Here is a 25,332-nt window from a genome sequence, read left to right on the forward strand (position 1 = left end):
AAAAAAAAGGGGGAGAAAAAAAGGGGGAGAAAAAAAAAGGGGGAGAAAAAGGGGGAGAAAAAGGGGGAAAGAACACACTGCATACCCAGCAACATGATTGTGACCCAATAACATACTGATCAGAGCTGCTGTATATTATGCGTGACTGCTAAGCAAACAAACATTCACTACAACAAATTCCAGTGGTTGATACTAACAAAAATCTGAAATAACTGAGATGGAAACTTTTTGGAAAGACAGAGAATAACATTTGGTATTATCCATGCACCAGGACTCCTAGCTATGGAAAATTATTTTGGCCACACAAATATATTTGTTGTTCTGCCCACACAACAAAGAAAAGATGTAAGGAACATTCATGGGAGAATCACAATTCTCACAAGAATTAAAGGTTTTGCAAGATGTAGCATATTTGAAAACTTTGCAGAGACATTTTCAGCTTCATAAAATTAGAGGATCGGTAGCTTAAATTGTACCCATTAAAACAAGATAAACTTTCTTAAAAATGCAAGATAATATTTAATCCTGTTTTGTATATGAAGGTTGCTCCCACTCAAATCTTACACCATATTTATTTGCACAAGTTCTATCATACACTCACATGAACATACCTCTATCAATTCATCTCTCTGTCGAAGGCCCTCCTTAAGCTCATCCAGCTTATGTTGCAGAACACTGCAGGTGTGTTTCTGCCTTTCCAATTCCTATATTAAAAACATCAATTTATATTTATTTCGAGTTACGTAAGAAATTATTGCAATAATTTGAGAAATACTACCTATCAGGCAGTTAAAAAAAAAAAATCAGTAGTCTAGGTAAGTTGCCCAGATACTTACTACGCAGAAGATTTTATTTAATAAACAGTAGAGAGAAAAGATGCCATAAAGACTTAAGCCTAATACTAACAAGAAAAGTTAATCTGAATGTTTTCAACGGTTCTTACTAACTAGTCCAGATTTCTACAGTTTATAATTAAAAAAAAAATACCTTTGACTTCTCTTCATTCTCCCTATAGAACTCTGCTATCTGCTCTTCTTTCTCCTCAATAATATCCTTTAAAGTATCCACTTGGTAAACCAAGTTATTTTTCTCATTGTCTAGTTGAGCATTGGAAACCATAGCTTTCTTGTACTTCTCTTCAACTTCAGCTAGTGAATCCTACAGATAGCAGAAAGGTTTACATTAGTCTAACTTTTGGATGCATTGTCATAATGTCAAAATATCGCCATAATATTAAAGGATGAGATGTTAAGACAACAAAATTATGCAACTATTTTTGTTTCTGAAATATATTCTTTAGAGATACCAAGTCCCACGTTAAGTTCCATTATTCAAGTTAGGTCATACACAACAATGAAAAGTTATCATTACCAAAGCATGAAAAATACAAGCTAATATTCCACTTGCATTTTCTACTCTGTCATATTCACAGCAACTCCCGGGGATACAATAGTCTTATCACAGCTTCACAGTATTGCCAAGGCATTCATAAGAAAACAGTTCAGAATGAGGCAACAAATCTAACAAAAAGAGAACCTGGACAATTAAATCACTAAAAGAGATCAAGAAAATATTTCCAAGAGTAGCTTTAACTTAATTAACATTATTTAAGCAGTGCMCTATTACATTAGATTCAAAGTTTTAAGATAGCCACAGTAATAAGGATTTGCTATTTAAACAGATATTTTATGGGTTTTTTAACTAAGATTTTTTTTAAAATCATGTTAAGATTCACATACTTGATTCTCTACCGAAAGGTGCATATATGCCTTGCTATATAGACTTCTATACAAATCTCCCCCATTTACAATTTTGTCCTAATTTTAGTTACATTTTTTTGTTAGAGCTGTAACAAATGTCAACCATTTCAATAATTAGAACAACTATCACTCCAGGCACTTTTAAGCATGTCATTATTTCAATATACATGATATGGGGCTTGGGACTATATGATCTTTAAGGTCCATTTCAACACCTTAACATTCTATGATTTAAAAATAATAAAAAAATATTTTTAGAGTCCTAATTTTAGAATTGAGAAAAACTATTAAGCCAATCCCTTGACAAAGTAGATCTATGCTCTACTATGAACCACCCTGTACTTCATGTAATCTGTTCCTTGAAGTCATAAGTAGCATTGTCTCAATTTTTAATTATTTGTATTATGACAGTAGAAGCACTAGCACAGGAAGGGCATGAAGCTTGGGTTTCCCAGAAAACAGAACACTAGGACTAAGATATTAAGGATGAAGTTGGCAACAATCTAAATTTTCTGTGAAAATACTGACAACTGCTAAAATTATGCAATCATTWTTGTTTCAGAATTATAGTCATGTATTCTCTTGAGAAATACCAAGTCACARTTCAATTTTCTACAAGAAAAATCAAACTGCTACAAGAAAGACAAACCCTATCTTCAAACCTTGTAAATCTCAGTTTGAGAGAGCTGTCCTTAAAGTATGTATTTTACTTTTTCTAATTTTATAATAATTTTATGTATCTAGACATTTCTATTCCATTCACTGAGTTCTGGAATTTTCTGCTGGAGAAATATAGTTTTTTGAAACCCCAGAAAAAACAGCTACAGATCAGCAGAAACAAAACAGTGTTAAGTTGTGAAAATATAAGAAAAGTACCATTATCATCTGTAAAGTAGTAGAAAACAGCAAAGATGACTTGGGATAAGAAAAAAGAAAAAATGAAAAAATTTAAATATAAGTGCAATGCAAGTAATTCTGAAGATTAAAACCAGAGAAAACCTTTTTTTGTGGTGATGCTGTTAATATGACCAATCCTGTAAAGATTGCCAAAACAAAATGCTAGAGGGCAGCAAACCTAAAGAATTTCAAAGAAAAATCACGTTCACAGTAAAAAAAAAATACTAGGATTATAATGAATGCTATAGTAATTTCACAGGGAGATAAGAAATTTAATAAAAAAATGCAGCTAAGAAAGAAAGTCAGATTTGATTTTTTGCGTGAATGTGGTGACTGGGGTCATGTAGTAATTTAGCATGGCAGAGATCTCTGAATGCCATCTAGTCCAATCTCCTAACTAAAGAGGGCCAACTAGGATCAGGCTGCTCACGCTCATCTCCCTTTTAAATATCTACATAAATCTAGATGGCAGATGGTCAGGTTGCTGGATGACATGCACCAGAGCTTGCTTTCCTTGTGAAAACTCTTTTTTTCTTGAGTTCTAATTGAAATTTCTGCTCTTAAAACTCAAATTTTGTCTGTTGCATATTTCCCTTACAAGACATCTGCCCTCTACTCTCCACAGCCTCCCATCAGACACCCTGAAAACAGCAACAATATTGCCAACCACTCCTCCAAGACTTATCAAAGCCCATTGTCTCAGTCTCTTGCTGTATGCCATGTATTCCAGGACTCCAGCCTTAAAGGCAAGACTGGGTTGGGGTCTAAAAACATTGTRTTAGAATGTCATTAATCAAAAAAGTAATGGCAGGGAGAAAGGAGGGTGAATTTGCAGTTACAAAAGAGGAACAAATTGAATTGGATACTAAAGAGTGAAAATTGCTTCTTGAGAGAGAAGCTGAGCTATGTCTAAGTCTCTGATAGGTTAAAAAAGCTAAAACATTGCAAAGACTTCTTTGCAACTGTCTTCAAGTATTACACACGTTCCCCATAGTTCAAGAATTCCATGCTGTTTCACAAAATCTTCCAGTTTGATTTGAAATAATTTCTGAATCTCTTGAAGGAGGCTGTATGATTTACAAGGATGAAGCAGTGGGAATGGGATGGAATGAAAATAGAAAAGGCTTTACATATAACCTAAAGCTAAGAAGAAATACCACCTTACAACTTCATCAGTAAGGTCAAAGTGCTATAAAAAATTAGCTTGCTTGGCTAGAACAAGATGGTTCAAGCCAACAGACATCAAGAGAGTGCACTGCTAACAGCATAAAAGAGAATTTTTGAGGAAAGAAACAGGATTCCTTTCTGGGTGATGCAAAGAAATATATAAAGAAGCAACACAACTGATCAAACTGAGACAAGAAAAGATTTGAAGACCTGACTAAGACAGAACTACCCATATTAGAGTCCATTCGGCTGACACCCAGCACATTTGTAGCCATGTAAAGCCCAAACTTTTAGCAGCATGGAGGCAACCAGAAAGGCAGTGTGACTACAAATCCCTACTAGTCAACCACCGGTAAAAGCCAACCAACCAACCAACCAACCAAAAACTCCAACATTTAAACACAGTGTAAATGCAAGTCTCCTAGAAACTCTTCTACAACATACACAAGACAAAACTGATCACGTACAAATTGAGAAAAAATCAGCACCTTCCTAATTTTAAAAAAGGCTCCTGACAGGATGTCTGTGGAATGCAAATTAACTTCAGAACATATAATTTGCTATTAGCAATAATATAAAATGCAATTCAATTCTGAAAGCCAAGCATAGATGAAGATCTTACTACTGCACAGTGTGCTCTTTGGTAACTGTAATGGATTACAATAAATAGTAGTCCATTAGCCATGAGTCAGAACAGTAATCATGAGATACTCGTCAACACATAAAGGTGTGAGAGTTAAATCCATTTTGAAAATATGAAATATTACATTACATATCACATTACATTCAATCTATGTCTCATATGTCTATGTCTAATAATCTTGTAATCTACTACTCTTAAAAGTATTTTTAATATTCATATGGCAATATAACGAAAAGAAAACATACTTCATCTGAGCATATTGCTATCAAGTTGAAATTTACCTTTAAAGGTAAGGCTATTCTTTAAAGAGGTAATAATTTTTGCTACACTGAACAGCTCAAATTACAAATGTTCTCCTTACTATATGGTTTAATACATTGTAAAATTGAATACATTCAATGAAGCTGATAAATACATCACTTTTACATGCTTTAGTACAAGAAGCATTCATTCAATTCAGTTTCTACATGGATATAAAACAAATACGGAGTTTTCTTTAGTTTTACATGAAACCATGCACAGTTAGGCAAGAGGAAAGAGAACAGAACWAATATCCTGGAAAAGATTTATAAGCCCCATAGTTTGTTGTATTCCGTTTCTCTTCAACACAAAACAGTGAAAAGTATGGTTACTTTAAATTTACTGCACTGATAATTGTGTGAAAATGTAAAGAAAATGTACAAAAGAAAGGCATACATACTAGTTTAAACAAGTCAAAATACAGATAAATCTCATGTGGAAAACTACATACTGTACAGATAGTTCAGTGCGCTGCTGTAGTGGGGGGAAATGGCTGGAGTCCCCAGCAAGAGCAGTGATCTGGTACTGATCCTTTGTACAACAAAGGACATGGGGACCTTGGCACCAACCAGGTGTCCGGCCACTGAGAGATACGGTGGGAGCTGATGACTTAACAGGAAAACCCCAGACTACTCTGTGCATGGACTGTGAGGATACAAAAGTCCACGGATTGCTTGGTTCTGGGTCCCTCCTCGGCAGCACCCAGTTTGATCTCGAGCTGGTTTTGTATGACTGTGCCATGACTAAAGTACTTAAAGAAATCAAACACCCAAGACTCTATAATGGGAAACCTGTGGCCAAGCCTGTAAGGAAACCTTGACTAACAATGTGAGAATGCTGTGTGTAGCCAGTCTAGCGCAACATCCATTGAATCACTGGATGACTAACTGGGGTGTTTCAGCCTCAGCAATGAAAGTCTGAGGTGGTGGGAATGTGACCACCACAGCAGATGCTGGATTGCCAGACAGGGAAGTTTTCTTAGCACTCATTAGCCTAATGCTGATAAAATCAACCTGTGATTGAGAAAAAATAATAGGAATATCAACCATAAGCATAAATAAAAATTCTTTTTTAATGCAAGTAATTAAAACAAAACTAATTTTCTCCTGCAAGCAATATGACTGCCCAAATTAATTGCTGCATACCTTCCAAAATTTTTACTTTGGTTTTGCTTTATAACATGAGGTATTTGCTGAAACTTGGAAGACTAAACCTTAAGTTCTTTGCCCCATATATATATATATATATATATCAAAGTTTAATACTTTTTAAACATTAATTAAATTATGAACATACACAATCTCATGGACATTTTAAGCTGATGCTCTTCATGCAATAAAAGTTAGATACATGCTTTAAAGAAATGAAAAAATTTGTTAGTGAAGCCACTATACATTAGTGAAACTGGTGATTAACTCCATTACCCAAAAACACCCATTCATAATGCATGCTTGGGAGAAGCCCTGATACCTTTAATTCTTTAAGTCCCTGCATGTATCTCCCTTCTACATCATGTATCTGGTCCTTAAGATCATAGATATCCTGTAGGACATAGGAATGAACCATTGCATAAGAAGTATGAGGAAATAATTTAAAAGTCAAAAAAACATTAGAAGGTTTACATGCCTTTCTGTCAAATGAAAAAGCCTGTACCAATTCCCAGAAATTATAATTAATTCACAAAAATTTGATGAAAATTAAGGTTTTGTTTATAACCCTGAATCTAAGCCATCTCAAACAGGACAGAATTGTTCGAAATTCAACATAAAACAGTATCATCTMTTAAAAAGCAAAACTCTTAAACCATAATTATGAACACAAATATACCAAGATAAATTACYAAAAAAGTAAAGAAATCCATCATGATTGAAAATTACATCCTCATAACATTTTATTATTACAGAAGTTCTGTGTTAAAAAACAATCTTCCTACTTAAACTACATCCAAATTCTCTGAAAATACAATTTACCCGTAATTCACTAAGGGAGGCATCAGGATCCACCAAACTACTTGCATCTCCACTTCCTCTCCTAGATGAGTTGCCACTCAGAGTTACTGAATTTCGAGATGAGGGCTTAAAAAACAGAAAAACATTGTATCAGGAATCATATGGTCATCTCTGGTATACTTGACAATATTCTTTATAAATTCCTTCATAGTCAAAGAACAGTTGCAGGTCTTTTTTTTCTTAATATTAGCGCACAGACAGTATTTTCATTTATTTTCCAGTACTTGTGTTTCTTCTTGGTAAAATGTTGGTTTCTTGTTGATGACATAGTGTATCAGAACATTAGAATTTTGAGTCATCTGTCCAGAAGGCCTTCATAAGATGGCTATTATGCTGAAATACTACAGACATTTACATTACTAAAAATTATAAATTTCTGCCATCCCGAATTCAGAAGAAAGTCTACAGTGAGAATCTACTGTATGGATTTTTATAGACTTAGTTTCCTAAAATTTAGCCTTTCCTGATATGTATTTCTCATATGAAAAATAAATTGCATAAAAATTACTGGCCAAAAGTAAACTAAAGAATAAATTTTATTCTTCAAGAAATAAAAGACACATAGCATTAATTTAGGGTGATAAAAAGTATATCTGAAAACATCTTTGCAAGGTAACCCTGATGAAAAATATGCAGTATTTTTACTTTTTGAACTATTTCAACAATTGCAAATCTGTGCATGAACAATGACTTTAAATCATTTTTAAATCAAAAGCTCTTACCCTTGAAAATATTTCTGAATGTGATTTTTCACTTTTTTCTTCCAGCTGAAAGAGAATAGGGACCATGATTACCTTTTGTAATAAAGGACTACGGAATCAGCATCTTTTGTTCAAAGACACTGAAAAATATTTTTAAATTAAATAATTTTTTTAATTCCAGCTGTTAACATAGATCAGGACAGGAAAAACAATATTCAGCCTAAAGCAGTAGTTTTTATCTCATTTGCAAAACAAAACAATTTCTTGCTTGTAAAGAAAAAGCCAGAAGTTTTTCTTTAAAGGTTTTTAAAAGCTATCACCAGTATTAAAAAACAAAGCATGTTTTACTATTTTAAATTTCAACAGAGTAATAACTATAACATTTGGTGGCATAACAGATGCAAATCTTCATGCAAGTACATTTAAGGCTGTCAGTGACAGCAGTGTGAATGCCCTAGTTAATAGAAAACACATTTGTACTTTCAATCTCTCTAGTAAAACCTGCAACTCCATCACAATAAAACCTGTTCAGGTAAAAGCCTATAACTAAAGTATACTAAGTAAAAGCAACCTACAAAATAATTTCAATTCATATGTATTGAAGACTAAGAAAAAGAACTATCATACTCCCTTCCTACTTAGGAAACTTTGCTATTGCAAAATTATATTGTAGGTATACACGTTTTCTACACTTCTGTGAATCAAAATAAGTGAGATTAGATATGTATTTAGCAYGGTATCTCGAGTATCTCAGAACACCTGTTTTTCCTCAGGGCAGGGAAAAGTGTTTTGCAAATCTGTTGCAATCACAGAAGAAACACCTCTACTTTGCAAGATCTTTCTTTTTCTTTCTATAAAAGCAACTTTGCCTTATTATGACAAATTCTCTACCGCCAATGATGTACTGAAATTACAGACTTCAAATATTTGTCACCAGTATGATGACAGAATGATGTGAACAATCCAATTAATCTGAAGATTTACTTACATTTAGACTAACCTTATAAACCTTTAGACTAACCTAAATAAAAATAATTTTGGAATCCAATAATACATAATGATGATGATAACAAAAGCAACTGAGAAGGTAGCATAACTACCAGTCTCAGCCTCCATGTTTCTTTTTTTCAGAACTTCAATTTCAAAAAGTCAGCTTTATTAGGGGAAAAAATAAGCTTAAGATGTTTAAGATGGAGAAATAATTAGTCTCTCATGCTTTGGGAATGAACAAATATTAAATAACATAAACCATTACAAGTTATACAGCAATGTAACCGTATTAATATCATTTAAATGCAAAGTCACAGAAAGTGGTTGTAGGAGTCTAGTTCTCAGTCTCCCATTCAAAACAGAAGTACTGCCGACAGTCTAGGACAGCTGTGGCTTGATCTAACTAACCCTCACCTACTCCTAAACACAGAGGCTCTCCAGCCTTGATGAAACTTGACAGACTGCAACAATAACCTCCTTGTGAAGCTCCTGGAGTGTCTCCTCAGTTGTAGTGTGAGACTGCTGGCCCTTGGTGCGCTGCTTGGCAAGGTACGAAGACTTTGGCTATCACCTAAGCAAGCACTCTGCTGATCACCACATAGCAGTCCTTTTGCTCAACTTAATAAGCATAGTGCTCTCAACATCTCTGCCTACTGCATGTGTTAACCCTGACTGTTATTTCAAAACACCTACGATCAGAAATTTCCTTTTTTTTCTCCACACTATTAAGCAAAAAAGTTTTGACTGTAAATAACAAGAATTTTTAGAAATTGTAGCAACAAGAAAGAGAAGGTGGCTAGGTTTAGTACAAACTATATTCATCCTAAAGTGATGCACAGGAAAACCATCACAATAATTTTCATGTAATGTGATCCATTGACATGAAATTCAGTACAAGTGCATAGTCAATGACAAGTGCCTCAGTAATGGATGCTGACAAAATTTCATATGACGAACACTAAAATACACTAGTGTGGACACAGTTCCAAGTATTTTTGTCACTAAAAGAAGTAATAGTATTCCAAAAGTACTAGCATTGTTAGTTTCCATAACAAACAAAATGTAAAAAGTTTGGATCTCTAAGAGATTCTTAAGCTTATCACACACACACAAAAACATGAAGCRTCACATTTGTCACATACATGTAGCAACAGGCAAAATCTCCTTTAAAACAGAGTGTAGCATACTTTAAAAAATTCATTCAGTACATTTTTACACAAAAACCAGCCCCAACCCTGCAATAACCCTATTTGCAATTAAGTAATTCAGAATGCTTTTACAATATTTACTCTTTCAAGAGTATGAAAAGAAAATCCATGGTTAGTAAGTGTGCTGTATTCATCACAGTGTAACAAAAAGCATTATACTCTCAGTATTCAAAACATGGCCATCATCTGCATCAAAAACAATGCTTCTCCTGTGGCTGGAATGACTAAAATAGTCAGCAGTAGTTTCACTTTGATCAGAAAAATCTTATCTAAAGATAAGAAGGTGAAAGAGAACTGAAGATGACACCACTGAATGAGCAAAGATTTATTAAAGCCAAAAATTATCCTACCTTAAATCGCCATTATTTCACTAAAAACAATGAACATTTATTATTGATTCATTTTCCTCAATTAGAATAATATAAAAAATAAAACCACAACCGAATACCAAAGGTTTAATACTAATTTAGGGTCAAACCCAAACTACAAAAATTTCCTTTTAGAAAAGTTTGCAGATTATAAAAATTATATAAATTGATAAATAAAAATTATTATTTTTTCTCTATAAATGTTGCTGTTTTTCAAATCAACACATACCCAACAGTGCTAGTTATAAATGTAATCTGGTCTTCTTCTCATTCATAACTTTTGCCTACACTAGAAGGCAAGATTACTCCCCGAAGATGTACGTTCAGTACTTAAAATGTGGGGGAAAAATGCTAGTGCTACACATTGCTTGTATAAAAAGGCAAAAATATATCTAAGCATATTACAACAAWTACAACTGCCATGGGAATTCAAGTGAAATGTTCAACTGAAAAACACCATGCATGTAAACCATAGTATTAAATGAGAAGAGTAGGTTTATCTTAAGGTTATTGATAACAATCTACTCCAAAAGGCAGAAAGTTTCTGTGAACATTGCATTTAGTTTTACAAACGATTATAGGAGAAAAGAATCCCTATATGAAGAGTTGGAAAATATACTGTCCTTATCTAATTCTATTTAAAAGAAAACTACTTCTTTATACTTGATGTATTTGTAGCCTCATTCTGATTAAAATATAGTGGGGTGTCTAAAAGTTACATATGTAACAGTTATATAAAAAGTAGTTTACTGATGAACACCTAGCTCAGATTATGCTATTTTAGGACTACGGAATTTGTATTTGTTGTCATTGATATATTATGTTCTATTTTTCTACAACAAATTTTCGATCTATAAAACTCTATCTATAGTTCAAAGAGTATCTTAGTTTTCTTTAAATGTGACTAGGTAGATAAATTTTGATAGCTGGAAATTTGGCTAAACTTTCCTATTTCATTTGCATTGCACAAAGTATAAAGATACTGAAGAGAATTCTTCTTTTGCATTATGATTACAGCAAAAGAACAAACAACTTGGGCTACAATCTATGACAACACTGGTCTTCCACTCAAAAACCACTTCTCTTTGCTGTTGAGAAGTCCATATACCTGATAAATCTTGATGCTCCTTCTTCCATACTTTTCATACTCCTAATATATTTCTCCATGGGCTAATCATTGTAATGATGGAGATGCATCATCTTTCTTCTATACTTTTCATACTCCTAATATATTTTTCCATAGGCTAATTATTGTAATGAATGGAGATGCATTATACAGTTTCTCACAAGAGTTTTCTGCTTTTTCTCTCTCCTGCTTTCTCTTCTGATTTCCAGTGATTACTAAGCTGACTTCAAATGCATTATCCAAAGTAAAACCAAAATACAAGCCACAGAAACATTAGGAAATTAATGTTAAATTATCCATAATATTTTTACCTCATCTGCTTTTCAGGATTATTTCATTAAACAAATACTTTGAACTCTCTTAAGCATTCATTAGTGTGAATAAATGGTACCTTAGTATTATTGGCATAACATGTAGACARTGAGATCTGACATATATATAAATACATGTGTATCTATATGTATGTGTGTGTACATGTACATACACATATATGTACGTGTATATATATTCCTATCTATCTAAAAGTATATCCTTCTAAGAAATTAATCTCAGTGTTAAGAAAAACTAAGGAGACAAGTAGTATTTTCACAGTTCAAAGGATTACAAATGTAGGTCAATACCTGTTATGTTTTAGAACTTCATAAAGCAATAGGAAAATTACCTTTTTCCTATACCCTCAAAAATTCACTCTGATATCTCTTGTAGTTAAAAACATTCATTTCTGACAAATCTGGGTTTTTTTGTTTAGTACTGATACATGTGGTTTATATCAAAGTGACAAGGTACTTATGAGGCCTATTAATTGAAAACTTTCTATAGCCTTTTTTAATACGTTATCAATATAAGAACGTAATAACTTTTCACATATTAAAACATAATGTAATCACTTTCAATATATTATCAATGATAGCCTTTTTATATATTGCTATAAGTTTTTTAATAGTGTATTAGCAACATATAGTGTACCAGCTGCACATAACCTAACCAGCTGGATTAGTACATAGATATATGAAATCACCAAGGGGCATATATCAGAAAAATTTCTGAAGAAAGTAGACAGGTAGATGTTATAACAAGGAACAGCTGAGAGCACTAATGAGAACTGGGCAGAGGCACAGGACAGTCAGCAAAATAATTGAAAATGAAGACTTGGAGGACTACAAAAAACCCATGAACATCACAACTGTGCATGCCCTGAAGACAAAGGTTAAAAGTCCACCATGATGAAGAGGATGGTATCTCATCAGAGGGAGACCCCGTGACCACCGAATTGAGGATGACACATACGCATTTGTAAAACTGTGATATTTCTGTGCCCATGTATGGTGGTGGGCATATGGGGGGCGTATGGGGGGCAGTGACAATGGTAATGTTACACCATGCTTACTGCATAAATATGTGCTAATTTGAAGCAAAGGCGGGTAGGTTAGGAGGAGAAATCCTCCTCACCTCCAGCGCTGCAATAAACAAATACCTGCTCTATAGACACCGGTCTATGGAGTTTTATTTCTAGGCCTTTTTCAGGCATGAGTACCTATAATACTGTTAATATATGAGGTATAAAAAGGACTAAACATTTCAATTTAGCTCGTACTAGAACACATTTTTTTGTTTTGTGTAACGTGACAAATGAGCAGCTGCATCAATGAAACTAAGACAACTGTTCTGCAGCAGAAGCAAAACAAAACTTTTAAAAATCACTTTGCAGCACAAAAAGCCAACTTTGTAATTACACTTTCAATACAATACAGACCCAGAAATTAATTTCTGTCAATTTTTGATATTCGTCACCATAAAAATGAGCAAGCTTTTTACTGTATTATATAACAGCTTCCATTAGTCCTCTTCGCCAAAAGAAACACTTTTTTGCATGTACTGCAGTATGTTTCATGTGCTTGCCCCATCTGTGACATAGACTAGTAACCCCAACAATGTACTATACTTCAGTTACCAGTTGCTCCCAATTGTATAGGTCACAAACATTAGAAAGATACTTAGGAAAACAAATTCCTTATTGCTTCTACAGTTTACTGTCTTACTGCTAAAAACAGTATCTTGCTAAAAAATCACATCTCTGACAAATTAAAACTTAGGTGGAACGGAAAAATCAAGTCTGTATGTTGGTCAGTAAAACGATCCCCAGTGAACATACTCATAACTGTGGATGTSTTAATACCAAAGCATTCAGCAAATCATGCAAGAGGAACGCTCACCACAGGACCACTTCAGACTTAGCTTGCCCTTGAAAAGTAACTGTATTCAGATGGCTATAGAAAAGTTTTCACAACTTTCATAGATTTCTGTCTGCAGAAAACACAGATAATGAAAGAAATAACCCAACCAGGAGCCTATCGGTCAAGAACTAACTCAGTTATATCATCCATCCAATGAGGCATGAGAAAGAAGGAATAAAGTACCATTTATATCCAGTCACAGCAATTATTGAGGCACACTCATACTCAATGACTCCTTTGCACAGTCACATACTCTCCTATCCTATCCATATGTTTCCAGTTAGTAGCATGTTTAATAAAAAAAACAAACAATTTTTAAAGATTCTCAGCAGAATTTACTATTACTTCCAGGCACATCTATTTTGATGTGTCACTCTAAGAATTCTATTGAAAAACAGCCAAACAGTTAAAAAAAAATCATATCTCAATTATTTTCTTGATTACATTTTTAAATTAAAATATGGTTTTAACTGCTCTGAAGCCTGCAGAAGTTTTAAAACACCATGAGAACTGAAGCTATGCTGTACACTTACCAATTTTATTTTATGCTCACCCACAAATGTTCTCATGAAGGAGACTGTTTAAATGTGCAAGGCTGAAATTATGCAGTGGATAATGAAAGCAGCTCTGAGGAATGCAACTTAAAAAGAAAAAGATTACAGTTTCATGCTGCTTTGCTCCTACCCATGAAGAAAATTCTAGCAGAAATTAGAATTATATGTTTATCAGAGTTACATGTAATAGCAGTCTTCAGCATCTTGGCCTCTCACGGAATCTTCTAATGTCTTCTTGAGAACACACACTAAGCCAAAAAAGGCAAATCATCTGTTTGCAATTGACTTGCAAAACAAGATCTCACTTCTAATTAAAAATATTGCAAAAGAATATTTGATTATTTTTACATATGTTTAGCATATATCTAAACGGCAGTGTAAGTTGGATTTGAACTACTATAACAGCAAAAGGCATAAAGTTTCAGACATGCATGTCACTTTTCAAAGAAAATTTTTTGTAGAGCAATCTTAGCCATTCCACAGCACTACTAGCTACTTTTTATTTTGTAAAGATGAAGATTAGGTATTCATGCTATTGTATTTTTTTCAAGTTTATTAAATTTAAATATGGCTTCCTATTTAAAAGTATTCAAGGTCTGTTTACCACAAATTTCAGTAATCTCCTGATGACTTTTCCGTCCAAATGCTTAACCTTTATAAAGACTTTTGCCAATATTATACATGCAGTTGTTATTTAGGATGCTTGAATTAACTTGTTCTAACCCCAGCATTCTTCAACATCATTGTTGCACTCACCAAGTTTATGCTTGTCTGGAAAAAGAGCAGTAAAACAGCAACTACTAAAATACTTTAAAAAGACAATTTAATCAGGTTAAGAAAATTAAACTGAATTACTCCAGAATATGACACGAAGAAACTGCAGCTCTAAGAAAATCCAAAAAGTGCACACGGTAATACTGTCGAGCCTCACGGCCATTGAATACAAATTTAAGGCAACCATGCAAATGGTGCTTACAAACCAAACTGATACTCTTTATCAAACCAGGTGTGTTTAGAGGACACACCTATGAAGAAAAGTGTAATTTTACATTTTTGTGGGCCATTCTAATATCTAAAGAGAAATGAGATATTATTTTACATTGTACTAACCCTGTAACTCCTGGTTGGTGCCATTGGATCACTGTATAGAGAAGATGACTGTAATTTGAAGAACAGAATAAGTCAGAAATACTATTTCTGCATGCATATTTTTTTTAATTTATTGCTCTACATTCTGCAAAAGCTCTAAAGATTTAAATAATAAATTTTATATCTGTACTAGACAGAAACTTTCAGAAAAGAGTGGAAGAACCTCCAGGAAAACCCATTCTCTTTGAAATCAATTTAAACATTATTAAAGTAATCAAGTATTCTTGCAAGTAGATTTGTGGAAGAGAGTGAAAAAATTAAATAGTTTTCAAATAACACGTCAGTTTCTTGTAACTAGCCATTTAAATCTGGCCGTAGTTGCAGGTACTGGTAGATACTACACAGCTCATTAAGGTGGAAAAAAAGTAGCTCAGTGATGCTAAACATTTCAGACTTTCTTTTCTTATTTTTAAAAGACAGGAATTTGAAACAGCAACTGTCACAGCTGCAGGCTGTTTTCTGTATATCATAGAGCAATCATGAAACAGAAATKATTTTAAATTTAAAACCTCACATGMAGAACAGAGTAATCTGCATGTTATACATTAATTTTGTAAAACACAACCTTTACAAGCAAAAAATACAACTTTAACTACTAACAGTAATGTTTTAAAGTGTCATAGAGGGGAGAAAGATAAGTTAGCAACATTTGGCATAACAAGCAAACCCACATATACATATTTTATAAAAACATAATGAAATTAATATAGAAAGAGGAGACAGACCCAAACATGGTAGGAAGGAACTGGTTTATTATATCCAAGGCTGCTATAATTTATTTGATCATAGTAAATTCCACTCTGAGGGGTGCGGAAGGAAAGAGAGAAAACAAAGTTTGCATCTGTAGATCTTGCAAACRAAAGTTTTGTCTTAAGATTGCCCAAGTGTTCCCAAGCTTAGAACTTGTACAGAATGCTGTAAAGTTTTCCCTACTGTCAAACCAAAATCCATGTAACTTTCTTAAGCAAGTAGAGAATGAAACCCCCAAGACTACTTTGCACTCTGTGTATCAGTATTATCTGTATTTCTACTGCCATGCTCAAAAGAAATAGTAAATAATTTTGGTATTTTTTTCTCTGTAATAAATAAGAAAACTCCAAAAGCTAGACAAATGCAGCAAGACATACACGAAAAACATAGTTGACAAGACTTGTTAATAATTAGTACAATTATTTACTTTATCTTTTTTCACAAGATACCATCATGAAACAAAGCATTTTGGGCAGAGACTACAGAAATCCCTAATAATTTAATAGGGGCTGGATGTTTACATGATGTCAGCATTACCCAGTACCCTATCTCTGTTCTTTACACCAACTGCATATACCAAAAGTCTAGCAATTACACTTTGGTTTATTTCTGTTGGGTTTTGACACTCTCCACACAAATTGCATACATATGCACATGTGGGGCAACAAAATATACACAAATACAAAAAAGAAAAACCAGACAGATGAAAACATGCCAAAAAGTAGTGCCTGCAGAATAAAGCACTTCCTCAATAGGCAACAGAAAGCAGAAATATTCGTATTACTCATTTGTTTAGGAACWAAGGGAACAGGAAAATAGCACCTCAAAATGCCATAATACAATAAAAAGTAAATATAAAATTACTTTAGCCTCGTCTCAAGAGAAACCTCCAACGCGGTTCAGACCTGCCCAATCCCTAATGCAATTGCTAATTCATCAGTTCCAAAAACGTCCATCCAAAATGTTTCATTTATTGAAACAACTTTCTAGAATAGTTTCTTCAAGATCACAATAATCCACATGCCTTTCTCAAAAAGGCAATGGGTTAACATCAAGGTCTATGGTAAATTCAAACTGCTGTGCATCTACATTTAGAATACTTCTAATTATCTGACAGGAGACAAAGGGGAATAATAGAACACATATCCCCATCCTGATTGAATAAACTTTAATCCAGAGAAGTGCTACATTTAAACAGTTTCAAGAGCCTTTTCCAGGCCTCCAGCAAAATGAGATTTCTATTCAGCAAATTCCATTGATGGTATTGCACTGATATGAACACCACTTGAGCTCAGACAACTTTCAAACACAACTTGAGGTCAGAATCTGAACAATACAAGGTTTCTTTTTTTCCTAAAACTATTTATACAAATGTCAGGATGCTAACTGTATCAGTATATAACTTTACACATTGACGCGTATTATACTAGAAAACTAATCAATAAACCTGTATGGGAATAAACAACTTTCCTCTTTGAAGTATGAGATTCATTGTAAGCATTACTCTAAGCATAAAATTTAGAGAATTAATACCACTATGTAACAGCATCTTTAATCTTAAAATATGAATAAGTCAAATATAAGGATTTAGTGTTTTTATCAGGTAAAACAGAAGCAACATAGGAAATTCAAACTACATGATTAGGAAAAACAGGCCATGCTTCTATCATTGTATTAAAAAGATCTGGTAAGTGAAACTATAATCAACCCTATTCTGATTAACACTGCCTTCACTTAAAGCTAGTGCTCACATTTCACAAAAAATATTTAAACCAATAAACAAACTAACAAAGCTTAACAATGCAGACTGGTTTAAGCACTATATGGTGTTTGCCTATCTGTAGCTAAATCAGATAACACTCCTGTTTAAACAAATACAGCTTTTTAAGTTGCTTACATATTCCTTTTAGTTGTACTTGATGCTCGCTTTTTCCTAAGACACACACAGATCTTATGTGGCATAAAACCACTGAGAATGCGATGCAATCTACTATCACTTCATAAAAATATGAAAGAAGTTTTTTAAGTAAAGGTATACATACCAGCTATGTTTTCCCTAGACTGAAATAATTTTCCACTAGTAAGTTAAATTTTCTACGTGGTAATGGAGAATACAAATAGATGCATACACATATTTTTCCTCAAGAATGTCCTCCAAGTCTAATCTGTATGCCASTTCACTACAAAGTTTAGAAATAATAACTAGAGACTAGAAAGTCCTCACTGTAAGACAGTTGTCTTTTCTCCCTGACAAAATATACATGTGGTATACAGAAAGTGTTAGAATCATCAAACTGTTCTAGGTCTGAAAATGTGACAGTACAAATCTATACTTTTTAAAATCAGTCATTCAAAGTCACTAGTTAGTGTCATTACATCTTAGAAACAAAGCATAAAAACAGTCTTCAAAGACATGCTAAGTATTAACATACAGGGACCAAATACCTTGCAGATCTATCTTTATCATAGTAAGTAAAAGAAAATAAAAATCAAAACCACAATATTAAAAAAATTTCCTTTTTTTGAAGAATGACTAAAAAGACTTAAAGAAAAATTACAAGAAAACATATTCTAATAATTATGAAAATTCATACATGAAGGAATGCCATTTATCCTATCTGAAGTGCATTCTGAGGCTGGAATACTTAATAAAAACTAATCTTCTTCCCCAACAGCATCCCAGTTTATGAAAAGTGAGATAACTCTGGACAACAATCGGTTATGTGAAATATTTCATGTGATTTTAATAATAGAATTTATAAATAAATAAGCTAAGTCTCATATGATAGATTGCATTAAACTGAGACAGCATTTTCAAGGTTAGGTGACAGAAGGCTCATGTGCACACAGGCAAAGCAGCCCAAAGGATCATCAGTCCCCTTATTGAGGTGTGCAACTTATCATGATGCAATGAATTTCCAGGGCTCTTAGAGGCTCAGGAAGGTCACTGCCTACAGGGTACACAGGGCATAAAAGACATTACAGAAGGAAGGGAAAACACCATTTTGTGATCTGGGAGGCATTTAAAGTGGGGAAAGAGAGATAAATGCATTTTCAGGGGGAGTAAGTGTGTGAAAAAGAAGGAACAGTGTGATGACAGGGTCAGTTGTGTGTAAAGAGAATGGGAGTCTATCAGATTTGGCAACTGTTAAGAATACTGACAAAAACAGCTTTGTAATTACAGTTTAGCCTGTGGCCCATGTCACTCTTGTCACTCAGTAACAGCAAAATTTGTGAAGTTTATACTTCTTTTTTTCAACTTTAAAACTTAAATTTTCACAGTAAGCTCATTTTTTGCCAGCTCACTTAAAAAGGTCACAGGTATTTTGAATGTAGGTAACGCATAATATAAAATATAACTTAGTATCAAGCTACACCTACTTTTAACACAATGGAAAAAAGAAGCTGACAGTAGTCTAAAATATTACAATACATACTAGTAGCATACTGGAGTAATACCYAGCCTCATTTTCAACATGAGGAGTAATAAGAGAATTGCAAGAAAAATTAATTTATTCTTGTCCATTGACACAACTGAAAATTTCTTCTAGACATCAAATTGAACCAGAAATTCCCTGGTTTTAGATATTATATTTGTTTATACGTTAGTACAGGCTAGATTTAGCTAATATTATTTCATACTGTATTCATATTATCTCAATAGTTCCAATACATCCAATATTAACAATATATTAAAAGATATTTTAATATTATAGATGTAATTTAGAGACTATGGTCCCTTTCTGTGTTAATGAAAGTGTTACCTATGGCACCCACATGACACTGTATCAGTTTTAACCAACTTAACTGCTCTTTTTTTTAAAAACAGTTTCTATCTTTATTTATATCTCCAATAAGCAACCTTGCTATCAGAGAACAAAAACCAATCAGTCAGATAATCATTATCATCCCAACACTTAACTTATACCTTTTATAAATACTAACAGTTCAACAGTCTACTAACAAATGTTTAAGTTGCCTTTCCACAAATACACAGAAAATGTATTTTAGTCTTGTCTGTTGTTCTAAAATCACATCATGAAAGAGAAAACATTTCCTGTCATAATTTTCAACAACATGTTTGTACCTATCAAGGCTGATGCACAACCTTTTTCACTTAATTTTACTTCTCTTTAGAGGATATTGGGAAAGAGCGACTGAAGAGAAGAATTACCTTCACACTTCTAAGTATTCTGTCTTGAGGATAAATTCACTTAGCACTGTCTTTTAAGTTCTCAAATTTGCTATCACAAAGTGCTTGATAATACCAATCATTGCAGCAGTCCCAATACCATTCTCTATAAGCATGCTTTCACCAAACTAGTGCTTTGGTAAGTAGACAGAATATGTTACAATGTGAACATATCACATTCTAAATAAAAAGCATGCTCATTCCAGGTTACACACCACACGATCTCTCCTTCTGGAGGTACTTGCTCTGCTCCTGTGAGATGTACTGACATCCAAGGAACTCTTGAGAATGAAATTATAAAAATATATCAAGATATGAAATAATTTTTTAAAATTTAATTCTGTTAATCTTCAGTGAATAACAAAAAAAAAAACCAAGGCATTTAAAGAAATTCTAAGTAAGTGCCCCAAAAACAAGCTTCGTTACCTGCTTGATTCAAACCTTTTTGTTTAGATAATTAGTTAATCCCCATTTTAGCATATTTGCTATGTCAACCAAGACAAGAGCAAATCTCTACCAGATCACAAGTTTTTAAGTGTTGCATGTAGCATATTTTACACATATTTTCGATAAAACATTCACTGTTCAAAATTATGTGGTAAAAATACGTGTGTGGCAAATTGCAAAAACACTTACCACTAGGACTTGAGTGACGTTACACAAACTTCAGTCAATCAAAGAATACATTTAATTGCTGAAACCTCCTAGCAAGTAACAATCACTTTTTTTAAAAGTCACCCATATAAACAGCTCATTACAGCTTCCAAAATACACAACTTTTTATATAGGCCCTTGCTTGGCCTATATATCCAGATCAATGATCAGCTGATTTCTACGCAGTCCTAAAACCAGAAACATCCTTACACAACCTTGATAAAATCATTCTTTAGCAAGGTATATGGCCTAAAGATGACACAGAAAAGCCAATACAATGAGTATTTCTGTTAGCAGTCTTTGGGATACCTTACATAATTCAGCTAACATTTTTGCCATTAATGAATAATACACTCCTACCTTCTCAAAGAAAGAAAACCTTTAATCATACCAAACCCTTCTTCAAATTGTATCTTAAGGTACCAATAGTACAGAAACAAAGTAATACACGAAGTGCAAGAAAAGACAGACGACTGAAACATATAAAAACAAACAACCCTGTTAGCATTGATGGAAATAAAATACCAGATTAATTTAAGCATATGTTACTTAAAATAATGATTAAAACTACAAATACTTAGGAGACTTGAAGCTTCATCCTTTCCATAAGGAAATAAAATGAGAACCCAAATATTTTTTCCTTTGGCTTGTTTTTAAAGGCCATAATCAAATAGAAAAAGAATATAGTTTGAACACAAACCAAATGTGAATGTCGAATGGACTGGTGAGAGTATCTGGCTCTCTCTGCATCTTCCTGAGAAAGAAGAAATGCAGAGTTATTTCATAAGTAAGGAAAAAAAAGAACCTGACAATACCAGGAAGCAAAAGTGAGCAACATGCTATTAGCACTTTTAATCCTATGTGTAATTTAGAATAATCCATGGTGGTAGGTAAACTCATTCAAGTCAGAAGAGCTCATTTCACCTGATTTGGGTAAGATACTACATTAAGGGATGTAAATAAGGCAGGTTAATATAAAGTAACAATTAGTGTTCAGTAATCCATCTTTCTTATGAGTAGTATATTAAAGTAGAGAAAAAGACAAAGTTGTTTAAATTAACAAATTAGAGTAAAAACAAAGAGTTTTACAAATTTATATTAGTAAAAAATATACCATATAATTGCTACATTCAGATTTTAAATCATTTACAAAGTTTTTTTAGTCCTAATAGAAATTATTATTCTGTTTCCTCATACGTATTTCACATTTTTGTCTGCATTAGAGGAACAAAGCTTAAACAAATTGATCAATTTTAAGTTCTACAGGTAGTTCTGATCTACAGTGAATGAAAATAATAAACCCAAATTTAAAAATCTGAATGAAGACAATTAACTAAGGCACCTTTGTATCTTTTATTCTGTTAAAAGATGAGAGAATGTTCATTTTGGTTCACACAAATGAATATGTGAGAAGCGAGACAAAAACCACAACTAATTTAAAATTAAAGCATATACYATAAGAATTTCTAGGTGTTACAGCATGAAAACATTTTAAGAATAATCTTAATTTTAAAATTATCCCATTTAGAGGCCACCAAGTAGGAATTATTCCTTAAATTACTTATTTCTTGCAGTTCTCAATATGTTGAACTATTCTAAAGATTGTAAGCTAGTTATTCATAGAACTAAAGGCTTTATCTCCAGATCATAGATGAGTATCCAAAGACTAAAACTGGCTTCCACATTGCTTATGGCCACATAATTATTGTCTACATTTTCACTGGATGCATCAATTTGTTTACAACTATTTTATTTCTATTCAAAAGCCTATTTAAAACTCTGACAGAGAATTTCCCAGGGGGAAGGGTAAGTTCATCTCATAATGACATTTGAGTCTTCCACTCTAAAGTGTCTGTTCTGAGGTTTAAAACAAATGTTCTTTCTATCTAGCTTTTCAACACAACGAAGTKAGATCATTACCATTTTAATATTCTTTGTATCTTTAGTCTAAATGGACAAGTACCTCTCAGTAACATTTGCAGCAGGCAAGAAGAGAGTTTGTTACTTATATAAGATTCCTCTTAATTGGTATGTAACAAGTCTCTTTCTCACCTTTCATCAGAAAATAGAAAGTCGGTGATAAGTGTCTAGTATATTCAGGTCAAAGGATAAAGTACTACAGTACACACTACAAACAGCTGCTGCTTGATTTCTAACAATTTATGTTTGAATTATGCACGTTATTCAACACAGAGTTTACACCTCCCTGTCCAGGAAAGGAGTGCATATCTGCTCAGAAATCTCCTGCAGCAGATGTGCCTCTTAGGACTGCGAAAGGAAGGTGGCATTCAGTTGAGTGGCATTAATTTTGAGTGATGTTCCTCACAAATACAACCTATGTTCCACTTTTTAGAAACCTTTGATCTCAAGCAAAAAAAACTTCAAAGGTACATTTCACCAAGAAATACAGAAATCTGTGTTTATATTGACAGCATGAAAACTAATGTATACACAAGTATCAGCCAGGCAAAGAGACAATACAGAGTCAGTACAACTTTGCAAATAAAATTCTAATGACAGTCCTAGGATTTCTCAACAGAGACAGGTGCTGACTGTCACTGTAGTTCTATTTGAAATTAGGGCTAGCCTCAGCATGTATCTCTTCTTGATGATTCAAAACATTCCCACAGTAAACACTTTCCTAAGAGCCAAAAAGTCCCCTTACATCTCCCATAAACCCTTTTAGGAAGCACGTGAGTTTTGTGAAAGGAATGCTCTAAAGAAACATTCCAATCCATTCAGTCTCACTCCTAGTAAAACCATGGAAAACCTTATTCTGGGAGGTACTGAAAAACACCTGGGGGCAACTCAGTCATTGGTCAGAGCCAGCATGGCTTCTTAAGGGGAAATTCCTGCTTGTTGAACCTGATTTTGTTATAAAACAGGGTAAACCACCTAGGTGACCTAGGAAAGCCTGTAGATTGAACCCTTCTAGAATTCAGCAAAGCTTTTGAAACTGTCCACTCACAGGATCCTTTTAGACAAAATAGACTGCACACAGCTGGATTTTATGTGATGAGTCAGCAACTGGCTCACAAGTCAGGCTTAAAGGGCTGCAGTGAATGGGATGACATCAGAGTGACACAGATCACTGGTAGAGTTCCACAGGGCCTCATCTTGGGCCCAGATATCTTAATAAATTTACTTAGATGCAGAACTCTAAGGAATAGTAAGTTTGCCGATGACACCAGCTGGGAGGAGCTTGAGGGCAGAGAGGCACCATAGCAAGACCTTGGCAAATCAGGGAGATGAGCAAGCACCAACCATTTGAAGTTCAACAAGGGCTACACTTGGGTTTGGGCAACTCTGGGTGTATAAACTGGGGAGCAAGACTGGAGAGCAGCACCACGAAAAGAGACCTGGAGCTCCTAGTCAATGGAAAGTTGAATGTGACTCAGCAATGCCCAAGCAGCCAGGAGGGCCAACTATGTCCTGGGGTGCAGCAGGCACAGCATGGCCAGCCGGACAAGAGGGGAGACTGTCCTGCTCTGCACTGGTGCAGCCTCACCTCGAGTCCTGTGTACAGTTTTGTGTATCACAATATAAGAAAGATACAAAGCTATTAGAGAGCATCCAAACGATAACAACCAAGATGGTGAAGGACCTGGAAGGGAAGCTGTATGAGGAGGGGCTGAGGTCACTTGGTCTGTTCAGCCTGGAGAAGAGGAGACTGAGGGAAGACATCATTGTGGTATTGATTATCCTCATAAGTGGAAGTGGAGAGGCAGGGACTGCTCTCTTCTGTGGCTACCAATGACAGGACCCAAGGGAACAACTGAGCCAGAGGAGGATTAACTACATACATATGTAGTTGAACTATATATATACATAATATATACATTTTATATATTAGATAATTAGACACTTTGAAATAACACAGCAAACCATTAGTAAATTACTTCCTCCAAAATCCTATGTTAGTTCTCCAAGTGGCAAAAACATGCACAACAGGTGATTTCAGCCTACCATCCATTTCTGGATATGAGCCCATTTTCTATCATATGAATGCTGAGAAAACTACAGAATGTAAAAAGAAAACCAAACAAACCATTTACAATATAAATTAATCACCACACAAAACTGGATTCCTAAATTGAAAACTCAGTAAAATCTACACTAATTGCCATGCAATCTTCAGAATAATAGCAGATGTCTACAGCAGTTCAAAAACAAATTGAAGCACAATGAGAAAAATATAAAATTGAGGCAAAAATGTTCTACGTATTTTTGTTATTACCACAGGAAAAAAACCCCACAACAACCAAAAATCAGCATTACATGGATTTGAGTACAAATGATAAATAAGAAATTCGCAATCTTTTGCTTGCAATGTCAAAATCTGAATTAAATGCAACAACCATGAAATAACCAGACTGTTGAAAACCTAGTTTCTAGGATTTTTTTTAACTCAAGAAATGCAAACTTTTTTTAGGAGAAACGTGTGGAGCAACACAAAACTGTATGTGTAAATACTACCCCGATCTTATGATGCTTTTTTTTTTTAAATAAAGATCTTGACAATAGGTATTTATTGTGGATACTTTCAATATAATCCAGTCCTAATGCTTAGAATACTCACACAAAACTGAATTTCGCTAAAAGACAAAAATCTTATGTAAATGCAGAAATA

At 33.8% G+C, this 25,332-nt stretch overlaps 1 protein-coding gene across 15 annotated transcripts in view; it reads right to left on the reverse strand.

Annotated features, from left to right (window-relative positions):
* LRRFIP2 (LRR binding FLII interacting protein 2) overlaps positions 1 to 25,332 on the reverse strand; it is a 57,305-nt gene that overhangs the window by 12,241 nt on the left and 19,732 nt on the right. For 4 of the 15 annotated variants that reach the window (XM_057376160.1, XM_057376153.1, XM_057376155.1 and 1 more), the window contains exons 5-11: positions 21,403 to 21,456; positions 15,068 to 15,115; positions 7,499 to 7,543; positions 6,738 to 6,842; positions 6,238 to 6,309; positions 988 to 1,158; positions 612 to 704 (exon numbers count right to left, since the gene is read on the reverse strand). In XM_057376160.1, the coding sequence (XP_057232143.1) occupies positions 612 to 704; positions 988 to 1,158; positions 6,238 to 6,309; positions 6,738 to 6,842; positions 7,499 to 7,543; positions 15,068 to 15,115; positions 21,403 to 21,456 (588 nt within the window). The remainder of the gene's footprint in view (positions 1 to 611; positions 705 to 987; positions 1,159 to 6,237; positions 6,310 to 6,737; positions 6,843 to 7,498; positions 7,544 to 15,067; positions 15,116 to 21,402; positions 21,457 to 25,332) is intronic. The other 11 variants (XM_057376156.1, XM_057376159.1, XM_057376164.1 and 8 more) reach the window with 5 other exon arrangements.

This window comes from Malurus melanocephalus, unplaced genomic scaffold, assembly GCF_030028575.1.
Source record: "Malurus melanocephalus ecotype Western Australia unplaced genomic scaffold, MMel_1.1 scaffold_271, whole genome shotgun sequence".
Taxonomy (NCBI): Eukaryota; Metazoa; Chordata; class Aves; order Passeriformes; family Maluridae; genus Malurus; species Malurus melanocephalus.